General features: G+C 54.0%; 1 protein-coding gene across 1 annotated transcript; it reads right to left on the reverse strand.

Annotated features, from left to right (window-relative positions):
* Positions 1-2,240: 2,240 nt before the first annotated feature.
* On the reverse strand, positions 2,241-3,926 carry LOC142027980 (proline-rich protein 22-like). Its single transcript, XM_075022129.1, has 2 exons — positions 3,824-3,926; positions 2,241-3,349 (listed from the first exon to the last, which is right to left on the reverse strand). Exons 1-2 carry the CDS (start codon positions 3,924-3,926, stop codon positions 2,241-2,243), a joined length of 1,212 nt encoding a protein of 403 aa, XP_074878230.1.
* Positions 3,927-25,874: the final 21,948 nt, after the last annotated feature.

The raw sequence follows: 25,874 nt of genomic DNA on the forward strand, positions 1-25,874 counted from the left end.
GCTCCAAGCCTGGATGTCTCACCTCTCCAAGGAAGCTGCACCCAGGAGCACTCTGCCACCTGCTCTTCCAGACCCGGTGTTTCTCATTCAAACTGAGATGACCCGTCGCGTTGAGCCGCGTGCAAGTAATTTCTATAGGATTGGCTTAACATGCAGTAGTGCTGTCTGCCTGCGCACGGTTGGCTTCCACCGCTGGTCAATGGGAGTCCCTGCTGACAACTAAAAATGGAATTGAATGGAAGGGAATTGCAAGTCAAAAGGGCCCTGTAATAATTTTAGAGTGCCTGAGGCACCATGCTGAAGCCCTGGCATTATAAATAAGGGTAATGTACTAGAGACTGAATTGCAATCAAAGCAGCTGTAAGAACGTGGAGTGTGCGCTGAGCTTCTTTAAGGTGTGTGGAGTTAGATTATGATCTGTAGGCAGTGCAGGCAAATCCATATTTGCTCACGGACGTATGTAGGGACCCTAAAGCCTGTGATTAGAAAGGCCGAAGGGATGTGGGGAATGTGAGATGAAGGCTCCAGAGCCAGGAGTGAGAGAGCTGTATTGGAGCAGCCCGACCCTCTGGTTGTCTCAAAGTGTTTCCAGGGGCTGAACGGTGGAAGGGGCTGACTCTGTCCTCCCGGCTCACCGCGTCTCATCTCCTGGACCGTCTGTGTGATGATGCAGTCTGCTGACCTCTTGCTGCATTTCACGGTAATGTTTAAAAAAAACCAAACCAACCGCTGTTTATGAATAAGGTTGGTGGGAGGATGGGAAGAATCTGAATGTCCTGGGTGAGCTCACTGTTCCTGACATAAACTGGAGTAAATCCAGTACTGTCAGTGGGCCCGTGAGTGTTAACAGCAGCTCATGGCAAATTGCACGGGCTGCCCCAGAAGGGCTGGAGCTGAGTCGGAGGGTCAGGCAGGGGAAGCGTAAGGGTTGGCCTTGGTGCCTGCTGAAGCTGGGCAGATGCTGTGGGCCACCCTTGGGACAGCTGGTACAATGGCACGGCTTGAATAGCTCGATGGTGAGGCGTGATGGCAGGGAGGAGAGCAAGCGCTTCTTGAGTTGGGACTCACTGTCTGATTTCAAGTGCTGGTGGCTGAATTTACCAGCTCAGTGCCTTTATTCCCTTATAACCCTCTCAGCCACCATGGGCTGTGTGTGTCCTGCTTTGTGCCATGTGCAGGATGACAATCCCTTTTTCTGCAAAGGTGAATGGGCTTGGGAAGAACACCAGTTAAAGGGTGCCACGTACTGCTGCGTTTTGGGTGCAGACATACCCACAAATCTTGCTCCCACCAAATTGCATCCTGCAGGGAGAGTTTTGCTGGTAAATGGGTGTAAATGGGTGCAGGCAGACAAGGGGAGGAGGGTCCCTGCCTGGCCCGCAGCTCCCTCCCTCGCCATTCTTGGGGTGATTTGGGGTTATTTTGCTGTGTCAGTGAGGCAAAGCTGGGCTCTCCGGGGCTGAGGTCAGTGGGACCTGAGGAAGGCTGTGATGGTCTTGAGGCTTTGAAGGGCTCTGCAGCGAGCCCCGTCCCCGCTGGAGGGGACGCTGTTGGGGTTCAAGATGAAGGCATTGGAGCCCTTGCTGTCGTGTGTGCCTGTGTCCCCCCCGGCCCCCAAGGTCTGTCGTTGTCGCAGGGGCTGCGTGCTGCTTTCTGTGTGGGGCCGTGCCCGTGAGTCCTGCAGGGACCTGTCTGTCCTGGCTTCCCCACCAAAGGGCTGCTCCCCCTGGGGAAGGGGAGAGGGGAGTCGTCCGTGTGCCGCCCCACCGTTGCCTGCCCCGCTGGTGGTGACTCGGCCCTGGGGGTGGCTCGGTTCCCCTCGGGGCTTTCCCCGGCTCGGATCTGGGGCTCAGCAGGGCTTTTGCACCTCTCGGGTGCTGTTTTTTGGTGCCCCCTGCTCTCCCTCCCCCTCCCACACAGGCAGGGAGCGGTTCTGGAGAAGGAGCTTTTAGTTGAAAAGACAAGAGAAAAGGTCCCATCCAAGCTGGTCTAACCCCTCCCTACCCCCCTCCCCGACCTCCCCTTCAACAAATACCCACGCCTCCTCTCCCACCCCCCACTCCCCCCATCTCCATCCCTCTCACCCCTGTCTAATCCCCACCCCCCACACACACACCCACGTTGGCCGCAAGAGCCCTGCGCTTGCTGGGTGGCATTGGCAAGGAGCTCTGCGCCTGCCTCTTCCTCCGCTTGCCTGCCGTGGCAGGTGGGGATGGTGGCAGGTCCATCCCGGCATCCTCTCACAGCTCCTGGGGCTCCATCCTGATGATGTTGAATATTTCTAGGCTCAGCATGATGTTGCTGAGCTCGGGGATGCAGTAGTCAGGGGTGAGCAGCTCCTCAGGCAGCGAGAGCGAGCTGAAGTTGCGGTTGGGGGTGGCTGCGCCGGTGCCACCAGTGTCCCCGGGCATGGAGCTCCTGCTGGGAGCATCCTGGTTGACCCCCACTCCATCCGGGGAGCAACCAAAGAGCACTAGGGCCTCTTGGAGAGGCACTTTCTCAGACGCTGCAAGTTCACCTACAGGCTGCCCAAGGGCTTGATTGTGGGGGTCAGCGCAGGGGCTGGGGGGGACGTCACTGCCTGGGGGTGCCCCCACATGGGTGGCCATGCCACAGGTGTTGATCTTGGCCAACGGCCCCTCGATGTCCTTGTGGCTGGGGATGGGTGTTGGCATCGCTGGGGGGGCTGGGGCCATCCCTCTCCCCTCTCCGCTGGTGCCAGCAGGGTCCCCAGGCATGGGGCCGCTGCTGGGACCATCCTGGCTGACCCCCACTCCATCCAGGGAGCAATCGAAGAGCCTTAGGGCCTCTTCCAGGAGCATCTCCTCGGACACTGCAAGGTCGCCTGCGGTGTCCCCAGTGGCTTGATTGTGGGTGGCAGCGCAGGGGCTGGGGGAGACATCGCTGCCCAGGGGTGCCCCCACAGGGGTGGCCGTGCTGGGGATGTTGATCTGTGCCAACTGCCCCTCGATGTGCTGGTAGCCGGGGATGGACACTGGCAGCTCCAGAGGGGCTGGGGCCACCCCACTCCTCTGATTTTTGTAGGGTGCGAGGTATTGTGGTTGGCTCTGGGGGGTCCCTGGGGCTGTCCAGGCCAGGGGGGCCCCGCAGCCCCCGGGACCCCACAGGGCAGCACCCGGCAGAGAAGCGGCGCCTTGGCCGAGCGTGGCGGTGGCCGGTGGAGGCAGGTGGGTGGTTGTCCACTGGATGCCAAAGACCCGGGGATCGAAGAGGCAGCCACATGGAGCCCTCTGCAGACCTGTGTGGGTGAGGGGGAGCCGTGCTGGGCCGGGGGGACTCTCCAGGGGCACCCGCCGAGCCGGCCCCCGATGGCCGACATCCCCCAGCTCTGGGCCAGGGGCGTGGGGAGCTTGTGGCTGGGGCAATCCCCATGGGGTGAGCTGCTGTGCCGGTGGGACGGGGTTGCAAATCAGGGAGGAGGCTCGCATCTAGGAGGTGAAATGGGAGATGTGGCCCCAAATATTTGGGGAATTCTCTGCAGATGAGCTTTCCTGGGCACGCACCGCCCAGGCGAGGGCAAGGATGCTCACCGGGGCTTGCTGAACCCCCATGCGAAAAGTGCCGGGGGAACGGGTGTGATGGGGATGGCGAAGGTGCCAGAGCAGACTGGGGTGCCATACCTGCTGGTGGTGCCTGGGGGGCCTGGGGTGCCTGGGCTGCAGGGAAGGGCTGCTCCCACGCGGGCAGGCGGCACAGGTTGGCTGAGCCTAAAAGAGAGAGACAGGAGCGATGGCCGGCGGTCACCTCCGCTCTTGGTCCCCAAAAGCATCCCTGGCCTGCAGGGGTTGTGGTTGGTCCCTACCTTGAGGGTAGAAGGTTTTGGGGAGCACGAAGGGCTGGAAAAGCTGGGGCGCCGGGGGGCCCCAGGGCCCACGCGGTGGGAGCTGCACTGGTGGCCGCGCCATGGTCCCTTCTGGCCGTTGGCTGCCAAGGACTCTTTGGCGTCTCCCCGGAAGGAATGCGGAGGCTCCCTGTGTTCCGCCCCACCCCCAAGAGCCTCCCCAGCTCGTCCTGGGGAGGGAAAGGGTTAAGGGAGGCTGGGGTGCCCCTGGGGCCTACAGGCGGCTCCCGGGGTCTGCGGGTGCAAATCCTCTTTGCTTTCAACAGTATTTTTCCGGTGGGGGAAGAAGAACAAGTTGATGCAGCCAAGCCGAGCGGGGACCAAGCTGCAGCCGCAGCCTCCTTGCGCCAGATGGCAAATGCATTTGTGACTGTTGACCGTGCTTCTGTTCGCTGCGTTGACCGGAGCGAGGCAGAAATAGGAAAAAGGACCTCGAGGGCGCAAAGGAAGGTCACGCGGTGTTGCTCGGTGGCACGCTTTCCCCCAGCCCTTGCTCCAGTAGTGCTGTCAGGTCTTTTAGTCTCCTGATGGGAAAAGCAGCAGCTCTGGATCCCCCTCGGAGGGGGCGGCGCTTTCCCTGGGTGCGTGACACCCAGGAGGAGACGGTACCCACTGCCGCGTGCTCCCAGAAAAGCACTGGATTCTGCCCAACGTCTGGTGTCGGGGCGCTGAGGCTGTTTGCGCTCTACGGGACCCCAGGGATGGGGCTAGTACATCCCCTCCTCGTGCTTGGAGGATTCGGCACTAGCAAGGACACCCTGGTACCAAGGACACAGGCCTCTCGCTCCCGCTGTGCGAACAGTGTGTGGCCTGGGGAGTCGGGACAACTGCCGTGAACCGGAGGCCAAAGATCTCTCCTGGCCTGTATCCTGTTAATTAAAGAGATTGCACTCTGTTCGTGAGGCACCTCTGACTGCAAGATTGTGCAAGGCCATCTGCTGCGTAACTTGTGGCAGGGACCGATGCTGGGGGCGTGAAGGCAAGCGCGCTTCTAAAACCATAAAACTCCGTTTCATTTCAGAGTGCAGCTGAGCCGCCCCGCTCCTCAACACTCTGCCATCTGCACCGCTGTGGCTGGGACCGGGCAGTGCTGCACATCCCAAAGGCCACCAAGTCACACCCGCGTCCCTGCTGCTTTGCCGGGAGCTTCTGCGATGCGAGCGATGTTCTGGGGGCTGATCTCTTGGACTGCAGCTACTCCGTCCCTGACCGGCAGCTGGTCAGGAGGGTTGTGTCCCAGGTGGAATTCCAGCTCTCTGACGAGAACCTGGCCAAGGATGCTTTCCTCCTGAAACATGTCCAGAAGAACAAGATGGGCTTCGTCAGCATCAAACTGCTGCCGTCCTTGAAGAAGGTAGGCAGCCCGTTGCGTTGGCCAGCCGGGGTGGGAAGTGGCCTCCACGTGGAGGATGCCTGGGTGTCTGGGTGTGCTCTGGCTGTCTGCGGTGAGGTGTACGGGGAGGTCCAGGCTCTGCTCAGGCTGCCTGTGTCCCGGCAAAGCGCTGGTGGTGCAGAGCTGGGCCCTGCTCTCTGCCTTCGACGTGCTGCAGCAGTTTGCCACCCAGGGAGGGTGGCTGGGGAAGCGGTGAGCAGTCCTCAAACCCCAAGCCCAGGGCTGGCTTCACCTCTTCTGCCCGTGGTTCCCCCAGGCTGCTGTGAGAGAGGAGAGCTCGTCCTCTGGTGGTGAGGCTCCTTTACGTTTGGGTTTGGGGCTTTCTCTTTTCTTTTGTTTTTCATCACGACTAGATGAATGAGCAGCGCAGTTTATTAAAGCAACGGTACAGGTGCTTTTGGATTGCCCGTGATAAATAGACTGTCTGCAAAGCACGTGCAGGTGGCAATACAGTTGCCTACAAGCGCATGAAATGATGAAAGAAAAGAGCTCTAAAGAATTCTAAGTTTCCCGGGGAAGCACTCGGTACAGCCGAGTGTTTGAATCTCATGCAATAGGCATCCGTGTGGCGGGGGGGGAGAGAGGCTCAGCTCATCGACTGATCCCAGAAGTCAGCGATGTCCTCCCGACTTGTCTGTGATGGTGTCTTCCCTGACATTTCTCCTCTCTTAAGCCCTTTTATGTTTTCTGAGTTTTTCGGTGGAGCTTGAGTGACTCTAGTCATACATACCTTTCCTTTGATTGGTATAAAGTTCTCTCGGTTTGCTTTTAAAGGTATACGCTGGAGAAAATTCAGAGCATGTGCTCAGTGGGGGGGTGGTCGCACCTTGGAGGTGGGTACCTTTGGGGGTGGAGGTGTGTTTTGGTATTATAATGAGCAGAGTTCACCCAAAAGACCTGCTGTTGTGTGTGAGTACCCCAGAAGTGGGCACGTGTGATAGAAACCAGAAGTGTAGGGCATTAGCTCGACAGAACCGCCGTTATTTTACCTCCTTGCTTCAGTGGATTCAATGCAGGGACCAAGCGCTCTCATTCCGATCGTTCCGGTTGCCTACCCCTGCGATCACAGAGCCTGGCCGCGGGGTCTCGGCTCCGCTCCACCCTCCGTGTTACTTTTCAGAGTCAGCGTACCAAGCTTCCCCGGTGTTGCTGACGTCCAAAGTTGCAGGTCACGTTGCTTAGGGAGCCACCATGGAACCGATCCTTTATGTGTGCACTGCGTTCCTCCCCGGAGGTTCACCTTCCCTTGAGGGGCGGCGGGGGGCGTGCGTCATACCGACAAGTCACCTCCAGCAATCATTGCACGGGCTGTCGCTGTGCCCAGGAGGCCCGGGGGTCTCTCCCTGCCCTTGGCGGCCATGCCCTGGGCCCAGCCGCTGGGTGTCCCTGGCGCCTCCTCTGCCGCTCGGCTCGCAAGGAGACGGCTGGTGCTGTTCCTCTTCTGTCGGGTCATGGCAGGAACCAAGCGTGCAGCGCAGAGACCGCCCTTATTAGCCGTCCCCTCTCTGTGCCAGAGCTACAGCCTATGCGGCCCCGCAGCCAGGAGGAGCAGGGACTTGATGTGGCTGGACACAACCCCTTTTCGTGGGGCGTAAGGGGGGTGATTTCGGCAGCTGCAGCCTGGAGGCAAGCCAAAGCGTAACCAGAGCCATAGGTTGGGGTGGTGGGTGCCAACAGCCCGCCACGGAAGTAAGTCAGGCTTTGAGAAACAAGTGCGCGGAGGTGACCCCGGTGTGGTGGAAGGAAAGGTTGGTGGTATTCAGACGTGGACCATTTGGATCCGTGACCAAAGGCCAGCCAGGCAAAGGACAGACAGCTCTTCCAAACTGTCAAAATAGCCCATTGCTGCTATTGCCGTCACATCCCCTTGTCCCACTGAAACCCAGCTGTGCAGCCTTTCTATTAAACACACCCACTGGCCGTGTTTATAGGGGATACCAAAGGCGCTTCAGCCATGGGTGAAACTTCCACAGCTCACCTGTGACTTGAACCTTTCCGAGAGTTCTTTGCCTACCTCGGTTTGTGGGAAGATGTTCAGATCTTATCTGAAACCCTGGCAAGTCTCCTTTTCCTTTAGGATTTAGTATTTTGAGTACTGAGAGATTAAGAGAGGTACTCTCCTTGCCATTTTGTGCGTTGGTGCCAAAATGGATCTGTACCTTCAGACTCTGTAAATGAGGGCATCTAGGCCACAGACGTTCCTTTGGTTGTGGTGCTGCCAGAGGTGAAAGACAGGGGTTTGGTTCCCTCTGCAGGAACTCTGCAGAGATGTAGAGAGCATGCACGGTTTCCTCACCGTTCCTTACCAAGGCACCAAGGGACATTTGCTACCACACTGTCAGGGGAGGTTTGGACTTGACGTGAGGAGACATTTCTTTCCCAAGAGGGTGGTCACACCCTGAAACAGGCTTCCTGGAGAGGTGGTGGATGCCCCATGCCTGTCAGTGTTGAAGAGGCTTTTGGACAATGCCCTTAATACCATGCTTGAACTTTTGGTCAGCCATGAAGTGGTCAGGCAGGAGGACTAGTAGGGACTTGTAGGTCCCTTCCAGCTGAACTATGCTACTCTCATTCAGAACGTGAAAAGAGAAAAAGAAACAGGTTTTTCCCACTTTGTTGGAATTTGACAGAAAGTAAATTAAAGATGCCTTGTCCAAAGTTGCACAGCAGTTTAGCAATTGCATTTCAAAACGGTGTTTTGGCAGTTGAAGAAATTACACTGCCAATAGAGCTGTTTAGGAAGAAAAAGGAGTAGTTTTGCGGAGGATGTGTGAAGGCCTCTAGAAAAACATCTTTAAAGAGTCTGTGGGTGTTTCCCATGGAAAGCACTGATCTTGTTTGAAAGCTAAGGCTCTTTCAGCTTGGGCATCTTTTAGTTTTAGAGCAAAAACTTAGTATTTCTCAGAGGACACAGGAACTTGTACAAATTGAGTTGAATCCTCAGCTTCCTATTTAAAAATGTCTGTAAGGGAAATGTACCATCAGGCCACAAGTGTGCAATAGCATTAGTCCCAAAGTTGATCCCAATGGCATTAGTCCCTAAATTAATCCCAGATGCATACCAGTTCACAAGGAAGCCATCTACTTGGTTGTCTGCTTTATGAAATCTCCCCTGGCCTGTAAGGCTCACATTGAATCCCATCCTACCATCACCTTTAACACACTTGTTTTACCCATGATTTATGCTTCATAAAATGAGCTTCCATAAGTGTTAGCAACTCCAAGTCAGCACCAATTCTTTTGATAAAAATAACCTGCTACGATTGTCTGAGCAATCATAGTTAAATTATACCACCACTTCCATACAGTTCTGTAACAATATTCCTCTAGTGGTTCTGATACAACAGAGCTTCTTTATCTAATAGTTAATGGCAACACCCTTCGATAAGTAAGGAACACATAGATCAATATACTTTTCCAGGGGAAAATATTTTAAAGACTGTCCATTAGTAGAAATCAAAAGGCAAAACCCCTCAAAGTCTGGAGGAAGATGCAAAAGTGCTTCTTTGCAAGAGGGTTTTCGTCCACTCTTCCTGAAGTCAACTGAAGGGAAGATCTGAATAAAGCCACGGTGCCTTCTCCCACCCGACTCTGACCATTCACCGAGATCCAGTGCTTAGCGCTGTTCCCAAACAGTTTCCACTGAGACTGGATGAACTGTCAGATGCTACCATGATTTATAAGCTTAAGCTCCCAGTCTCTCCTGCCCTTTCCACATCCACTTCTTCCCTTTCTGATAAGGCATGAATCATCATCAGAAATCACTCTCCAGCCCATTAACAAACTAAACATTGCACAGGCTCGTAGAAGTACACGGGTGACTATTGTTACATCTGCCTCCATATTAGAGGGATCAGCACTGTAAAAATACCTGCAGTCAGCAAATATTCACGTTGCATTTATGAGCATCTTCATTCCAGTACACCCATTATGAAACAATATTATCGTGGTAGGAAGGCTAGGTAGGTATTCCAGCAAGGAAGACTGCTTTGCTGCTATATTAATACCTTATATTATAGTGCAATAATCCTGTGCTCTACAGAGTCTCAGACTGGTTCATTGGAGCGGGGCGGGGGGGAAGTGTATGGCTTTAAACAGCTTGCAGTATTGGGTCAAAAAAGGCACAGATGTTGCAGCAAATCCTTGAAACAACATAAACTCACTGTGCTCATCTGAGCCTATCCAAAAAAGTATTCACCGTGGCCAGACCAAGGGTTCTGTGCTGTGCCTGGCTAATTCAACAGCAGGGCACCCTGTTTGGGAGAACCACTAATCCTCAAACGTAGCATTAAAGAAGATGAGACCAAGGCTACAGAGACTTTTGTGAAACTGAGCATAAGAAAAGAATCATACCTTCCTGAGCCTCAAAAGAATTTCTGCGAAATCTTAGATATTTCTGCGATGACTTCAGGAGATAATCTTACAGCAAGTGACTCCTAACAGAGTTTTCAGATGCCTTTAGGAAAAAGGAAGGACTTTAGTAATCTCTCACCCTCATATGCAGTCTCGAGAAAGCATATGCCTGAGAAACAGAGGAAAACCAGAGTGAGGAGATGGGGAAGTCGAGAACGTTATTCGCAGTAGCTGCTCTCATTTGACCGGATCAAGACTGGCAGAGTGTTAGCAGAGGTATGGAACAGATGTGAAAGCCTCAGACGTTTCTGCCCAGCGGGTAACACTGTGGGATGTAAACGGTAAGGCTGCGTGCATTTTTTTCGCAACACAGTAAAAAGTGAAGTTAAAAATACCAAATCCACCAGACCGAAAAGATTTCCATCCTACTCAAGTGATGAGAGGAAAAAATCCTCTCAGGAGATTGAAAGAGAGGTACTCCATAAACATGCGCATCTGTGGTTCCCAAGCCCATCGTTCAAAACTTCTGTCATCAGTTTATTTTCTCCCATGGGTCTTCTCCAATTCAGTAGCTGTCACTCCAGTGAAAACCGCAACGCAAAGCTGACATTTATTGAAGGTGGGCAGGGCCCTGTGAAGTCTACTGTGGCACTGCAGACAAATCTAAACATCATCTTTACTCACAAATTTCCATTCAGATCAGTGAAAGCAGAATTGCCTCTGAGGTGTGGGAATAATAAAGAGAAAATTCTCCTTTCGGTTGCGCTTAAGAACAGGCTTGCAGAGGCACTGGTGGGAAGCCTGCTGGAAACCGAGGGGCCATGTGGAAGTCAAGGAAAGCAGAATATGCTTTCCACCACCTAGAGAAGGAGCATCTGGATGGGGGAGGAGGAGCAAGCAAGAGAGGAGGAGCTGAGACTTTGCCAGAAGAAATAGGAGGCCCCTGTGGTGCTGACCGCCCAGGAGTGCTCCGGGATGTCACGGGGAGGCTGGCACGCTGGTTTGAAGCACAGACCGCTTTCCCCTGCTCCTTTTCCACGCGGGCACCAGGACACGGTAAAGCAAAACCCGGGCAAGGTCAAGCAGGACTCGAGTGGCACGAGTGAAAGGGACAGGTGCCCGAGTGATCTTCTCTTCTGTCCTGCCAGTCAGAGGTAGGGGTGTGTAACCGAAAAAGCCAGTCGAAGAAACTCTCTGAGGCTCAATTTTGGAGTTTTAGAAAGCAGGCATTCTTTATTGCAGCGCTGGATGCATGGGGGATCGTTCTGCCTATCGTGCATACCGTTACCTACAGCAAGGCAAGCTTATATTGTTCTAATCGTATACTTATTTATGTTATCCTTGACATAGTGTCCGCCCTTTGGGCATGCGCAGTGTGGCTCATCTCTTTTTCCTAGTTAGCTGACCTCGGCAGGTTTTAATGGCTGGATGCACCAATGTCTGTCCCAACGGCAGGTGGGGGACAGGGCTCTGCCCTTCGTGAGACCCCCAGCCCCTGGAGTGGTGGCTGGAAGATGGGTAGGTCAAAGGACCCTGATGGGAGCCCTGCAGGGCCTCATCCATTGGACCGACAGGCACCTTCCCTTGTCACACAGAGCATCTCATGGGCTGGAAAAGGGATGCTCTGGAGAGTTTCTGGCAAATCTCTGGAGAAAAGCTTCTTCCCGCCCCTCTCCCAGGGGCTTTCTCGGTTCTGGTGCCCTTCCCAAGGACAGCCCCACAGGTGGGTGCAGCCAGCATGGCAGGAAAGAACAGGCAGCAGCCACAGCGGTCAGCACGGCGGGAAAGCCAAGGATAAAGCCTTATCACCCAAGTGTGATAAAGCCTTAATAACCAAGCGTGCTGCTCCTCGGACAGGAGTATTCCTGCCTAAGCTCACCACACATTGCATTTCCCTGTGGCTTTCGGCAGGATATGAATGGCTCTTCAGTGCCGGTGGTCGCTCCCCTCTTTCAGTGAAAATAGCAGATTTTCTTCCTGTTGGACCCGCCTCAGTTCCAGTCTCTTGGGGGTTGAAAGCTGGCACAGCATGGGTGCCAGAGACGTTCCCACAGCTTGGCTGGCGTCCACAAGGAGGAGTCTGTCTTTAGCCACGATGGTCATTTCCAGGGAAAACAGCTTGTGGTATTGACCAGGACCCTACGCGGACAACAGAAGAGCAAGGATGCGGCCGTTTGCCACAAGTCCAGTGGAGCAGGCTGCTCAAACACAGCCCACGGTGACTTTCTGTGCCGCTGGGCCTGTGGGGACAAAGGATTAAGCCTGAATTACCTGCATGAAATAGAGCTATTGCTAGCCTCGTGCAACGGCACCCAGGAGCTGGTCCTGAAAACCACCAATCCAGGACACAGAAAGCTTTTAACCGCTGTGGCTATTCTGGAATAGACTGTGCCGTGTGCATCCATTTCTATTAACAACCCTTCTCCTGCAGCCGCAAAGGAGTTTGAGAGCTTGCTTATGGCTAAAGGGGGTTGGTGACCTGGGACGGTGGCTGAGGCTTGGGGCTTGCATTGCCTGTGACCAGCTATGAGCACAGAGTGACAGAGGAAAGACTTTCCCTGGGGAAGAGGCACCAGGGAGTGGCTGAGGTGGAGGAAAGCTTCGCCCCGGTTTTGGCTGTAGGTGGAAAGCTCTGGATCAGCACGAAATTCTACGTCTCCTGTAGCATGGCACAGGTACCGAGTCTTCTGTTGGTACCAAGTAGAGGCAGAATGTCAGGCAAAGTGGCTCATCGAATGGGAATGATCTAGGGAAATTTACTTGGCTATTAAAAGCCCCATTGCTCCAGAAGTTGAATCTTTTTTCTCTAGTCCTTTTTTTTTTTGGAAGGGGGTGGCGGGAGGGGCATGGATAATTTATCTTCATACCTACAAAACCACGCATTGTAGCAGTCAAGATGGAATACGCCTTTCTCACGTACCTTTTCTTTTTTGAACACGGTGAGTTCAATCTGCTGATCAATAGCCCACTGCGTTCAATAGACGCCTTGGATTTCTATCCTTCGGCTCAAGAGCTAGACACAACCTTCTGTCGTTGGTGTTAGCACAATTAATGCAGATAATCTGCTATCTTCTCCCTAATAATCTAGGCTACATACTACCTAACAATCTATGCGAGAGTACAACCTGATCCAGTGTTACACGCAACATCAGCACTGTGAAGAGCTGTGACATTCAAATGAAAAAGGAGACATTTTGAACACCTTGTAATAGCTTGCAGGAATACAAAGGGGAAGCACTGTGTAAATAATACCCAAACCAATATGGATTTTTCCCCTAAATTTCTGAACCTCCTGTGACAAGTGATGGCCTATCAAAGTGCATGTCTGCCCCCCCCTGCGCTGCACCACGTGGGATCTGTTCACATTCCCTGGTCTGGGAGATGGGGCAGAGCGGACCCTCCGGCAGCTTGCAGCTTGTGGCACAGAAGCGGGAGGAGAGGCTCATGCGCCGGAGGGTCCTGCTGTCAACCTGGAGGATCTTGACAGGCTGGAGAAAGGGGCTGACAGGAACCTCCTGTAGTTCCCCAAGGGGAAGAGCAAAGTCCTGGAGACCTGGGGACGAAGAAGCCCTTGCGCCAGTAAATGCTGGGGGACACCCAGCTGGAAAGCAGCTGTGCAGACACCTGGGGTGATGGTGGACGCCAAGTGGAGCGATTTCGAGCCAGAAAAGTGCCCCTGGGGCAAAGGCGGCTCCCTGCCTCCTGGGCTGCAGGAGGCAAAGCGTTGGCAAGAGGTGGAGGGAGACGGTCCTTCCCCTCTGCTGGGTCCGTCCAGCCCGCCCGGGGCTCCCCAGTGCCAGGCAGAGACGGCCATACTGGAGAGAACTCTCACCCACTGGGTGGGTGCCCCTCCCACTTTCCGTTGGGCTCAGAATGTTGGTCGTTGGGCTTAGAATGTTGGTCAGTTGGAGCCCACAGCCACCAGAGACAGCAGCACGGAGCTGTGCTGGCACACAGGAGCGCTGGGAGGAGGCAGGATCCGGCCGAGCAGCACCTCGCCGGCACCGGCACCTCGCCTCCCATCCCCGCTGTCGCCGAGTGGCCCGCGTCCTTGGTCCACGGCGAGGGTCCTCCTCTCCCGGGCAGGATGGGCCAGGCCAACTGCTGCTGCGGCTCCAGGTGAGCTCTCCCTGTGCCTCGGGGGCACGGCTGGGACCCGCGGTGGCAGCGGCCTTTCTCATGCCCGCCGCTCTCTGCTCTGCAGGGAGGCTCTCGCCGACGCCGAGGCGGTGCTGAGCGCGGACGTGCGGCTGACCCGGGGCCGCAAGAGGAGCGAGAGACGCCTTCTCCTCCTCCAGGAGGAACTGGTGATCGCCAAGTTGCAGTAAGACCCTCAGAGCCCAGCTGCCTTTCCCCCAGCCCTGGCCCTGGCCCCGGGGCAGGGACACCCCAGCACCAGCCCCAGGCCCCGGCACCTTGGTGGGTGCTGGAGGCGCCCATCGCTGTCCGTCCGTCTGTCCCAAGGGCAAGTGGGGGACGGGGCTCTGCCCGGGGGGATCCCCAGGAGGTCACCTCCAGCTCACCGCCTGCCTCTCCTGTCTGCTCTCTGCAGACGTGGCACCAGCGTGCGCCCACAGCTCCGCCTGGCCCTGGACCAGCTGTGGGTGCTGAGCGGCGGAAAGGAGGCGGCGGGGGACGAGGAAGAGGAGGAAGGCGGCGATGAGGACAGGACCTCCGTCATCCTCGTCTGGTCCACCGGCTCCTGTGTTGCCGCTTTTGGGTGAGTCGTGGTGCCACGTCCCATGGTCGGGCAGGAGAGGTTCACAACCGTGCCCACGCCATCCTGTGAACGGCCTCTGCCCTGTGTGGAGAGCCTGGGCAGGGAGCGGGAAGCACGCTGGCAGGGAGGGATGGGGGCATTGCCAGGTCCTGCATCCCTTGGTGCCCTTTGGGTCCCCAGAAGAGAAGGGCAAAAGCAGCTGCTCTGGCAGGACACGGGGAGCCAGGGCTTGGGCAGCGTCTCTGTCCTGCCCCACGGGGCTTCGTCCCACTCCGGCGTCCTTCCCCACGGGGCAGGGCTGCACAGGCGCCCGCCTCTGCCCACGGGCTGGGGGGCAGCGGGTCCTGACGCTGGTTCTCCTCTCTTTCTGCAGCTCCCGGGCGCTGAAGGAGCTGTGGGTGGGCACGCTGCTGGGGTAAGCCGCGGGGATGCTGCAGGCACAGCCGGACGGGGGAACACAGCTCCCCAGCTGGGGAGAGGTGCCCTTGCGGCTGCGGGCAGCTCTCGGGCAGAGCTGCCTCACAGGAGAGAAGGGGCAGCTTGGGGCTCAGCCTGCTCTCTCCCTGTCCCTTGCCGGTGCACAGGACACCAGGAGGAGCCAAGAGAGCCCGCGTGACCCGTCTCCCCTCCCTCAGACCCCTGGAGAAGGAGCTGAGCTGCCGCCACACCGTGAGTGTCTCCCCGGTCTGGGCTCTGTCCCCGAGCCCTGGTCCTTAGGCATTGCTGCTCACCTTCCTCCGCTCCTTCTCTCTTGCCCAGTGGAGGACATTCAGCACCAGGAGCCTGGAGAGGCTGATGGAGGGCCAGGCAGAGGTGAGAATGGCTGCCTTTCACCCGTCTCTGGCTGCGCCGGCGTCTGCGGCCAGCGGGGTGAGCTTGTAAGGCAGAGATGGAGGGAGGGAGCGTCCCGCGGTGCCACTCGGGGAGCGTAGAGGGTTGGGGAGCCACCAGGCATGCCAGCACATCCTCGCTGGCGGCGCTGGGGGGAAGCCTGCCGTGTGGGGCAGAGAGCCCAGGAGGGCAGAGGGTCCCAGCTCTGCCGCGCTCAGGCTGCTGGTGCCGGGTGGCAGCTCGCCGGTGGCCCTTTCTGCTGCGGGGCTGCTCTCTAAGCGCAGCCTGCTTCTTGCAGGATCGTCCCAAGCAAGGGCAAAGGCTACCGACAGCCCCATCTATCAAAGCTGGGGGACTTTGCGGCTCACCAGGTGAGTTCTGGAAAGAAGCACATTGTCCTGCAAATGGTTGAGCTGTGCTCACTTGTCCTTTGAGTGTCTCCATGCAGGTGCGGCACCCCAAGGGAGGACGTCACCTGGACGAGCAAGGACACCTGCTGGGCAGCAGCCGCTGGATGTGGTTCTGCGGGGACCCAGAGCCTCTCCTGCTGCCCACAGTTTGGAGGAGGGCAGGGCGAGGGCTGGGACAGGTTGTCCCGGTGGCATGCCGGCTCTCAAGAGCTTCCGAGCTGGAGCCGCTGAGCTGGAGCTGTGGTTCCAGCTGCTGGCTCCCTGCCCATCCTGCCTCAGCCCTCAGCACCGTGCTGCAGGCAGGGCAGGCTCCGGGAGTGCTGGCCCGGCTGTCTCCATTGACACGCTCTTGCTCCATTTTCCTTTTCGGAAGGAGGGAACACCATCAGGAGGAGGAAGAGGATGGGGCTGCCCTGGCCCTTTGCTCATCGGAGGACCCTGGCCGCTGCCCAGGCGCCAGGGCAGGTGGGCTCCGGCTGCAGCAGGGCGCTCTTTGGCCAGCCCCTGGCAGCCCTCTGCGGGGAGGACGGCTCCCTGCCCCGGCCCATCCAGGTAAGCCAGCCTGGGCAGGGGGTCCCCAGCCCTCCCTCCCGCTGCTCCAGAGGGGAGGTGGGTGTCCCCAGGAGCTCCGGGGATGGGGGATTGGGCCCTTCACCCCCAGAAGACGCTTCTGGTGCCAGCCCCCTTTGCGGGGGGCAAGGAGCAGGATCTGGGGCAGTGCTTTGGTCACTGCTGTTGGAAGGCAGCTTCTCAGCCAAGCAACTGTCCTCCTGCCCCTCCTGCAGGAGATGCTGGCTGTCCTGCACAAGGAAGGACCGTCGACAGAAGGGATATTCCGAAGAGCTGCCGGCAGGACAGAGTTTCGTGAGCTGCGGGAGGCCCTGGACCACGGTGCGGATGTCGACCTGGGCAGCCAGCCTGCGCTGCTGCTGGCCGTCATCTTGAAGGTGAGCGCTTCTGACCTGCAGCTGGAAGAGCTCCTGCCTGGCCTGGAGTGTTTAGAGGCTCACCTGGAGCCCCTGGCATTGCAGGACTTCCTCCGAAGCATCCCCGCCAAGCTCCTCGTGACAGACCTCTACGAGGACTGGATGGCAGCGATGCAGAAGAGCGGCAAGGAGGAGAAGGTTGAAGAGCTGAAAGCGTAAGTGTGGGCAGCAGCCTGCCTGTTGAGGAGGGACTGGTAGAGGCCTGGGACTTGCCTGAAAAGGGACGGTCTCCTTAAAAAGCTGTGTCTTCTGACAGCTTGCTTTTGCTGGGGTGGGCTTAGATTTCGGGGGAAAGGGCATGGACAGGGAGCCTTCCCTTGCCTGGGCTTGGGGGAAATGAGGAGCTGGGAAGCAACGCCGTGCTTCCTTCCTGAAGCGCAGGAGCACTGGCCGCTGGCTGAGAGCACCCGGAAAGCTGCGCAACCCACCTGCCTTGGGCAAGCTTCGGGGATGGCTGTGGGCAACATCTGCTCTATTAACGTTGAGTTCCTGTTCCCTCAGGGTGGCCAAGAAGTTGCCTGGAGCCAATCTCGTCCTCCTCAAGCGGCTGCTGGCCCTCCTCCAGCACATCGGCCACAACGCCTCCAGCAGCAGAATGACCGCCAGCAACCTGGCCATCTGCCTTGGGCCAAATCTGCTGAGCCCACCTAACGAGGACGTGCTCCCCCTCGAGGCCATGCTGGCGGTGACTGAGAAGGTGCGCTGTACTGAGCAGCCGGCTGCAGCCTTGCCGGCCCATCCGAGCTTGGCTGCTCAGAGGTCCCTGGCTGCCTCCTCTCTTGAGCGAATGCTGGTGGGGTGGCTGCCTGCAAGAGCAGCCCCACAACCACAGCCTCCTGCGCAGAGGCAAGGGTCGGGAGTGGGAAGGGCTGTGTGATACATTTTCAGGCACCTGGGTTGAGACTGAGGGTTTGATGTGTGCAGGTGAACGTGCTGGTGGCGTTTCTCATTGAAAACTGCGGTGACATCTTTGTGGAGGAGATGGCTGGCCGCTCCTGTCCATCAGCCGGGGAGTCGGCAGCCCCCATGGACAGAGCCACAGGTATGAGGAGGAACTGAGGGCTGTCCCAGGCTGGGGCTTGGGCTACCAGAAACCTCAATGTCGAGAAGACAGCTGGTGTAGGGCTTTGGGTGGGTTTTGCTTTAGGTGTGCTTTACTTCCAAGGAGTCACTTTGCTGCACGTGCTTTTCCTTTCTAGACCTGCATTTGGAAGAGCAAAGTGGCCCTGCAGGCAGAGCAGACAAGGACCACCAGGCAGAAGCCTTGCTGCACACACCACCCGCTTCTCTGCTGGATGTCCTCAAAGAAGCTGGGGGAGACGCGGTGGTGGAGTCCGAAACGTCAGAGGTATGGCAGCTCCATCAGGGGCTACCCTCCTACCCGAGACACAGTATCCCCGTGTTTGTTGAGCTGCCAGAAACGAACCGAGTGTCACACACCCGTGTGAACCCTGTGTTCCAAAGTGAGGCCCTTGGAAGAACGGGCTAATGCAAACCAGCCAGAGGGATCTTCTCTGTAGGGCTAAGGCAGCATTTTGCCAAACAGTCGCCTGCTACTCCAGGGTGTCCCTTGCCACCTGCTGACTCTGACATTTCTGTTGTAGGCACCCGTTGCTTTGGCTCCAGCCACCCCAGGGAGCACAGTAGACTCCCTGGGATGCACAGAAGGACTAAAGAGCGTTTCAGAGGAAAGAAGGTGAAATGAGTCAGCTTTGGGTAAATCAAGAACTGATTCTAGTTGATCCTGGCTTTACCTACCTAATCATACTGGGGGATGGAAAGGTTTGCAGGCTCCCCCCAGGAGAAGGAAAACGGAAAGAAAAGAAAGAGAAAACAGGCCTGGGCAGAGGAGAAGGAATGCCAACGAGAAAAGAAAAGAAGGAAGAGAGAAGGAGATGGGGACTTAAAAGAAGCAGGAAGGTCCAGCAGGTCAGGAAGCCCAGGTGTGTACCAGGCTCTGCTGCCCATCTTTCCCAACTCTCAGCGCTGCTCCAAGTCAGTCCGACCCGCTGGCAAGGGACGGTGCTGCGCGGGGCTTGGAAATAACTCCATGGCCGCTCCCCAGCGGCTCCCCATCGAGCCCTGCTGCGTGGCACAGGGGCCCTGTGCATCTGTGCACGCATGCAGGTCTCCAAGTGCATTACCCGTGGGGATAAGGTGCCAGAGCCATCCCCTGGTTGATGCCAGCCATAGCTCTCTCTTCTGGGCTATGAACAATTCCTCGTCAACGGTGTTCCCCAAAGAAAGGGGAACCAAGTCATGCCTATTCCTGCCTTCATGGGTTTATCAGTGCTCTCTGACTCTGTCGTTGTAGGTGCCGTTTCCCTGTTACGGGCTGAAGCCCTGTGACTCCCGGGCCCGCCCCCCGCCGCAGTTGATGTTTGCAATAAAAGGATCTTTTCTCTCTTCTGAGTGTGTCTGCCATACGATATTCTGGACTAGGTAGATGGGGTTTTGTGGTGAGTCCTCGGGGAGGAGTCTGGGATCTTGCCTTGTCCCAGCATCCTTTCCCGCAGGCATCAGGGTTGAGTTCAGGTGCTTTAGGAGTGAAACCAAAGCACAGACTCACACAGGAGGGTGGAGGTTGGAAGGGACCTGTAGAGTTCCTCTGGTCCAACCCGCCTGCTCAAGCAGGCTCACCTAGAGCAGCTTGCCCTGGACAACGTGCCCTTGGGTTTTGAACATCGCCAAGGACGGAGACTCCGCAAACTCCCTGGGCAACCTGTGCCAGTGTTTGACCACCCAGACAGGAAAAAGTTGTTTTCTCATGTGCAGCTGGAGCATATCATGTGTTTTCATTTGTGCCTGTTGCCTCTGGTGCTCTCAGTGGGCACTCTTGAGAAGAGCCTGGCTCCCTCATCTTCATTCCCTCCCAGCAGATTTAGAGAGATAGATAGATAAGACACCCCCCCACACACCCCCAGGCTTTCTCTTCTCCCCACGGAAGTGTGCCAGCTTAAAAGCAGCAGGGAAAAGTCGGCTTCCTTGAGGCTCCTTGTTTTGCAGGTGACCTGGAGACGTGAGGTTCCCCTGCCAAGCTGGCCCAGGGAAGAGAGGCGGAGGGCTGGAGGGCACAGCTGGACTCCTGCTCCTGCAACAGCAGGGACTCGCTGGCCAGAAATGGCCCCGAGGACCCCGGCAAGGGGCTGTGCTCAGTGCTGCAGAGGAAGGCGAACCCCCCCGGGACCTGTGCCAATCTGCCCGGGGGAAAAACTCCTTCCTGAGCCCAGCCCTGGTGCCCCGAGCAGGGTCCGGGGAGCTCCTGCGGGGGAGCGCGTTTGGGGTCGGCAGCCAGGGACCTAGAGAGTGGTTTTATGAGTGTGAGTGAATTTGCTTTTGCAATGAGATGTGTACAGGCATTGCCAGGGCCTGGCTTTACTCTGGAAGTGACTGTTGTTAGCTGCTGCAGAATTGAAGAGACTGTGCTATGAACACCACGCCAATTAGGCTGTCTCCAGACCTGAAGCTGCATTAAATCTCGTGCCACACTAGTCTCCTTTTTCCTTTGGAGAAGTAGGCCGAGTCTTTGAAATTCTGCCACGTGACTTTATTTTGGGATGAATTGAAATGCAGTTGTTTCTTTAGCTTTGCTTATTAGCATTCTGCTGGAATAGTGTCAGATCCAGGAGGATTAACCTTCCTCCTTGTTTTGTTCTCTGTGTTGATTTTGGAGAGGAAGGCGTGTTGTCTGTCTTGTGGTGTCGTGTGGTGTTCAGAAGATGCTTGAAACGTTGCTCTTGTCTGTGACCGAGCTCTTTCCCTCAGCGTAATCCCTTTGGACAGCACTGCCAGTAGTGTGCGTACGTTTCTGAGCAGCCTGCAGGTGTTTGATCTCCCGATGGTAGAGAGAGCACTGCATTTGTTTGAGTTTGGCAGCCTGTCATCGCGCCTTGCTTTCTTCCATTCTTTCCACCCTCTTCCCCTCATCGCCGCTTCAGCGTCCCTTCCTGAATCGTACTTTTGTGTCCCTGCTGATTCCTGAAGACTTCATGACCACAGCGTAAGTCTTGGGTGGGTGATATCTGTCCTTCTGCTGTGGCGCGCTGTGTAACTCCTTTCATTAACTTCTTCCATATTAAGCAAGGAGAGGGCCTTTCTGAAGAGGAAGGAAAGTTCTCATCTCTGACCGAGTTCTGGCTGGGGCCCCTGAATGTGGAGGATATGAGAGTGGCTGCCTGCCAGACCATATACCAGCGAATACTTGCATGCCGTAATTCCTTACACTCCACCCTATTTCCTTATTTCCAAGTGACACTTGTGCGACATTTGTTTACTTCTTAATGGGTTCAGCTTTTCTTTGAGACCTTCTCTCTCCCTGTGCATTGTATTGTGGGCCGATACCTGGCAATGAACAACTTTTGAGAAGCTGGCTTACAAAAGATGTCGTTAATAGGTGCGAACACAGTTTGATGCAGGCAGTACCCAACTCCCAGCATCACAGGGCCTAGCTCCAATGCTGTGAAGGCCCGTTCCTCTGCAGGTTTGCACTGTGGAGGGGATTGAGAGACACGTCCTGCCGGTTCCTTCTTTTAGTCCCTTGAGCAGAATGGCATTGCGATAGGCTGGAAGAGAGAGGTGCTGGTTTGAGGGCACCTTGTCAAAAACCCCAGTCCTAAAGGTTAGTGAGGACTGACTGAAAAGATCTGATCTCTCATCCTTTGTATCCTCAGATGCACAAAATACAAATGGGCAGAAAATTGAAAAGGAACAGTCCTTGTGGAAGACTGGATGTTTTTTAAGAACAATAAACTGGGAATTCATCTGCCTGCTAAGTATTTTCTCTGTGCAATGGGAATGATGTTTTGTTGTTGTTTAAACTCTTACAAGGAACGTAGCTCTGTTGCTTTTTGGCTGGGGTGGGACTAACTCTCTGTTTGTTTCACAGCGGTCTGGATCTCGACACCACTGAAAGTGCTGTCAAGGAGTTAGAGGTAGGAGATGAAGCAGGTCCACGGGAGCTTAGCTGAATGTTAGGCTGAGCAAATCTTTTGTTTGTTATGGGACGGAGGACGTTTTGTCAAATGCAGCATTTCAAGTGCGAGTAATGGGGAACTTCTCTAGAGAGTACGAGGGTGAAAAAAATGACGTAAATGAAAAGTGTCATCAACAGGCAGCATGAGCGCGAGTAATGCTTTTATCAGAAATACTTCAAAGAAGCTACTGCCTGTTGAAATTGGACAAATGAAAACTCCTATTTGTGGAGCTCGTTGCACTCCGTGCCTTGCTGGTTCCTGTTCAGATTCGTTCTGCAGTAGCACTTTCCTGTGGTTTCGCTCTCAGCCCCAGACCTGACCACTGCTTTGAACTTCTCAGGCTTGACTAGCTGTCAGACCCTCCTAGTTTTTCAGGAGCTGTGGCAGTACTGGTGAGCTAGCTTGATAGCAGCTAATCTAATGCTCAATTGCATGTGCTTTCCTCATAGCTGTGGGAGCCAGGGGACGTTCTTTTAATGACGCCATTACTTTGTGGCCAAGCTCGGTGACAGCTGATGAGTTCTGTTGTTGTCATCTTCTTCCTGAGACAGAAGAAAGCCCCTGCCATTCCCGAGGAAATGAGACCAATATACTGCCTGCTTAAAAATGCTCCTGTTAGTTAAGTTTAAACAAATCTTCAGAGTACAGTAGTAGCATTGTAAATAGTATTGAAGAAAGTGTGCTGATCTTAACTGATACAGAAAATTATTGGTTCTTTTTTTTTTTTCTTTTTCACTTTTGAAAATACTGAAAGGTATTCCTAGAAAAAGTTTCCCCTTTATAAAGCAGGAGTTTGTTGGAGCTGAATTACAGTTCCTTTGTAACTGAATTGGGTCAATATTCCGAAAAAGGGGAATATGTTTATTTTTGAAACAGGTCAATAGTGCATGTGTTGTGCTGGCAAGGAGGAGGCTTCTTAAATGTAGAACTTCTTAAATTTAAAAGCACACCTCCACTCTCCATAGTAATGCTTCCATGTTAATTCAGGGTTAAGATATTCATTCACTTCAGTTTCTGTGAATCTGTTAGGGCAGCATGCTCTGAGGTGATGGGAGGGAGCAGGGGGAAGAAGGGGAAGAGGAAAAGCAAAATATCTGGAACCTGCTCTTCCATGACTCCTGCAAACTGCAATGTTATTTTTTTCCCAAGCCTGAAAACTGTACTTGACAGTGGAATTGTGGCTATCTTGTTAATATTCTTCCTTCCTTTCTTATTTTGGCCTCTCCAGGAAGCAATTCGAGTAATCCTCGGAAATCTTGATGATTTACATCCATTTTCTACAGACCACTTCACTATCTTTCTGTGTACCCTTTCTTTCCTACTTGTAAAAGAAAAGATCCAATGACTTGTATCTGTTGGGCATTGCTTAATTTGACATTCCTGCCTAGTAGTGCGCAGATCTTTAGCTGGAGTACGAGTCCTTTGAGCTTTGCAGTTTTACACTAGCTGAAGATCCTCCTCAGTTGTTGCCTTCACCAGAGAACTGATGTATGTAAAAAGAATGTTTTGCAGTGTTTTCAGATGGCCACCCCTGCGTTCCAAATCTGATTTAGCCAGAGAAAACAAACGTGTATATGTAAAGTCCCAGGAAGCCCACGTAATGCGATTGCAAGGAAAGCTAGTGCGTTGTTTCAAAAGGTTAATAAAACGTAAAGCGCTCCTTACAGGCGCAGCAGTGTTGGCCCACTAGTAGAGAAGACCGCAGTAGTTTTCTTGTAAGGTACATTAGGATTAAACATTGTAGTTGCTGTAGTGTAAAGGGTTAAGAAGAAGTTACTCTCCTGAGGCTGTTGTTGCAGAGAAAAGTAAGTTAGTTGAAGGAGAAGCCTTTTCAGTCCTAAGGTGTGTCAGTTTGTGAATCGGATCAGGCCCTTTGGCATCATCACCTCCCGTGATTCCGAGTGCCCAGGAGTAATGAACACCCACGTGTTTCCGCCTCCAAGGCATTCCCTTCCAGTCTCGGCAGACTGCGTTATTGCCACCCCTGGTCCTAGCAGGCAAGAACGAGGTCATCCTCTTTCCCTGTCAGAAGCTGGTATGTATGAGAGCAACTTATTCCTCTTACTGCCAGGAAGAGAAAGTAGCCCAGAGCATTGTCAGAGAGGAGGCACCCAAACAAACGAAGCCTCGTTGTTGGTTTGCTTCGCTAAAGCGCAGCCAGTTTTGCCTGCGTGCTTGAGGAGGGTTTGATTCCCGAGCTTGTATTTCTAGAACTGGGAAGTCCATCCACCTGCTCAGCCAGCACCGGGCCCTGCGGAGAACTGCAAGCTCAGAGGCCTGGCGTGATGAGTTGTCCTGCAATCTGTGTGTCGGGCTCCTCGCTGTAGCATACCTCTTAGTTAATCACCAGCTGTGGGAGTCCTTGAAGCCAAACTCAAACGAACAATTTCATCCCTTAAAGGAACTGATTGCGTCAGCGTTTCATCTAGGCAAATCTTGGGCTCCATCTCTGGTCCTCAGGATGTTAGTTTCTGCTAGCAAATGGAGTAAAAGTATTCATGTTACCTGTTTCTTCCTGAGATCAGAGGCACGTAAGGAGACTGCTGCCTGGCGTCACCCATTCTTGCACGCATGAGCTCCTAGGTGTGCGAACTGCACCCCCAGGAAGGAACGTCTGTAACTGTGGCGTTTGTCATGTCAATTATCTTTTGTCCTCCCATTTTGAACTGTGAAGTGAATGTAATGATGCTACTCCTGTGAATCCTAGTCCTTTTCAGTTTTTAAAAAAATTACTTTTTAGTTAGGAAAGCTGATGAGGTTTTATTCACAGGGTTGGGAGCGCCTGGCATGTTGTTTCTTGCGGGAAGATGTCAGGACTGAAGCCAGATACAGTTAAGGAAACACAATGCTATTAATGCAAGCAACTGATGGGAGAGTGTCACCTGGGTGAGTGTTTCTTGTAATGTGTTACTAGCGCTTTTTCACCAAGTTCATACGGACAGATTGTAGGTGCTCCCTTCTGCATATACGTTCAGTGTGGTATGACTTTTGAAGCTTTACAAGAGGACTCCTGCTCCTTTGAAATGTTAGTGCTATGTTCTTAAGTCTTATTGTTGTTCTCAGATGTCAGTAAATGGGAGAGAGTATCGAAGATGAGATTCAAACATGAGAATGTCCACCTCGTGCCTTATCCCTACATTTGCACGATGTATCTAGAACTCGGCTCTATTTCAGCACGGCGTATCTTGTGGTAATTCACTATGGTTATGTTTGGATAATGTCTGGAAACATCTATGATCTATGTCTTGCTTTTCCCTTTCCCTTCCTCCACTGTGTCTTTGAATGAGAGGGAGCAAAACTGCGTGCGGTATGGCTGTACCATGGATTTGAAATAGAGCATAGCAATGTGTTCTCTTTTGTCCTGTATTGCTTTTTTTGAAAATGTCTGGAATTTCTCTTTGCCTTTTCACCCACTGCTGACTCTTCAGCTAGTATTTTTATGAAGCAATGCCCAGTGGCTCCCAGCCTTCATTCTTGAATGTCGGTAACTAGGCTGGAGCCAGCACATATATATATGGAACATGTGTTTTTCTTCCTTATGCTTGACTACATTTGTTGACGTTGAATTTCACGCTCTTTGTTTCTGTTTTCCTAAAGAAAGAATGCATTTGTTTTTCTAAATAATGATAGTAATAATGGTAATAATGTCTTTTGTATAATTAGCAAATGTTGTCACCTCCCTAGTGTCTCATTTTCCAGGTTTTCTATGAATTCCCTGAAGAGCCTCAGGCCCCAGCTGAGACCTCTGTGGGACTCTGCATTGAACCTCCTCTGTTGTGAAAACTGAGGTTTTTTTCTTACTGTTTCCTGTTCTGATGATTGGTCCCTGGGAAAGGCTGCTGCTGGTCTGTCTTGTGAGCACTTAGTAGATATTCTGGTCTCCCTTATCAAATGGACAAGTAGTCCAAAGCAATTGTCCCCATCCCACTGGCTTGTGTTATTCACAGCCAGGAATTCTGAAAGAGCTGTATTTGCAGTTCTTCGGTTTCAAGATATCATATGCAAGTCCAGCATTGTTTCTAAGTCATTTATCTTGTTCTCAGGACGTGTGGTGCAATGCAAAAATGTACTATAAAGTTGGTTAAAGAAAGTCCAGTCACCAAATATTCACCAGATTTTACAATACCTCTGTTACAGGTAAAGAAGTAAACAAGGGCAGTGATGAGCTTTTAAGTTGCGTGTGTGGTTCTCTTTTGTGTGTTGTTTTTTTTTTAAAAAAAAGTGATATTCCAAGTAGTCTGGAGAAGCAGAAGATATATCTAGGCAATGCTGTAGTTGTCCTGTTTCTGGGTGTCAGTCAGGCAGTGTAAGGTGGGAGTGAATTCTCACCTAGAACCATCCAAGTT

The sequence above is a fragment of the Buteo buteo genome, unplaced genomic scaffold (assembly GCF_964188355.1).
Source record: "Buteo buteo unplaced genomic scaffold, bButBut1.hap1.1 HAP1_SCAFFOLD_101, whole genome shotgun sequence".
NCBI lineage: Eukaryota > Metazoa > Chordata > Aves > Accipitriformes > Accipitridae > Buteo > Buteo buteo.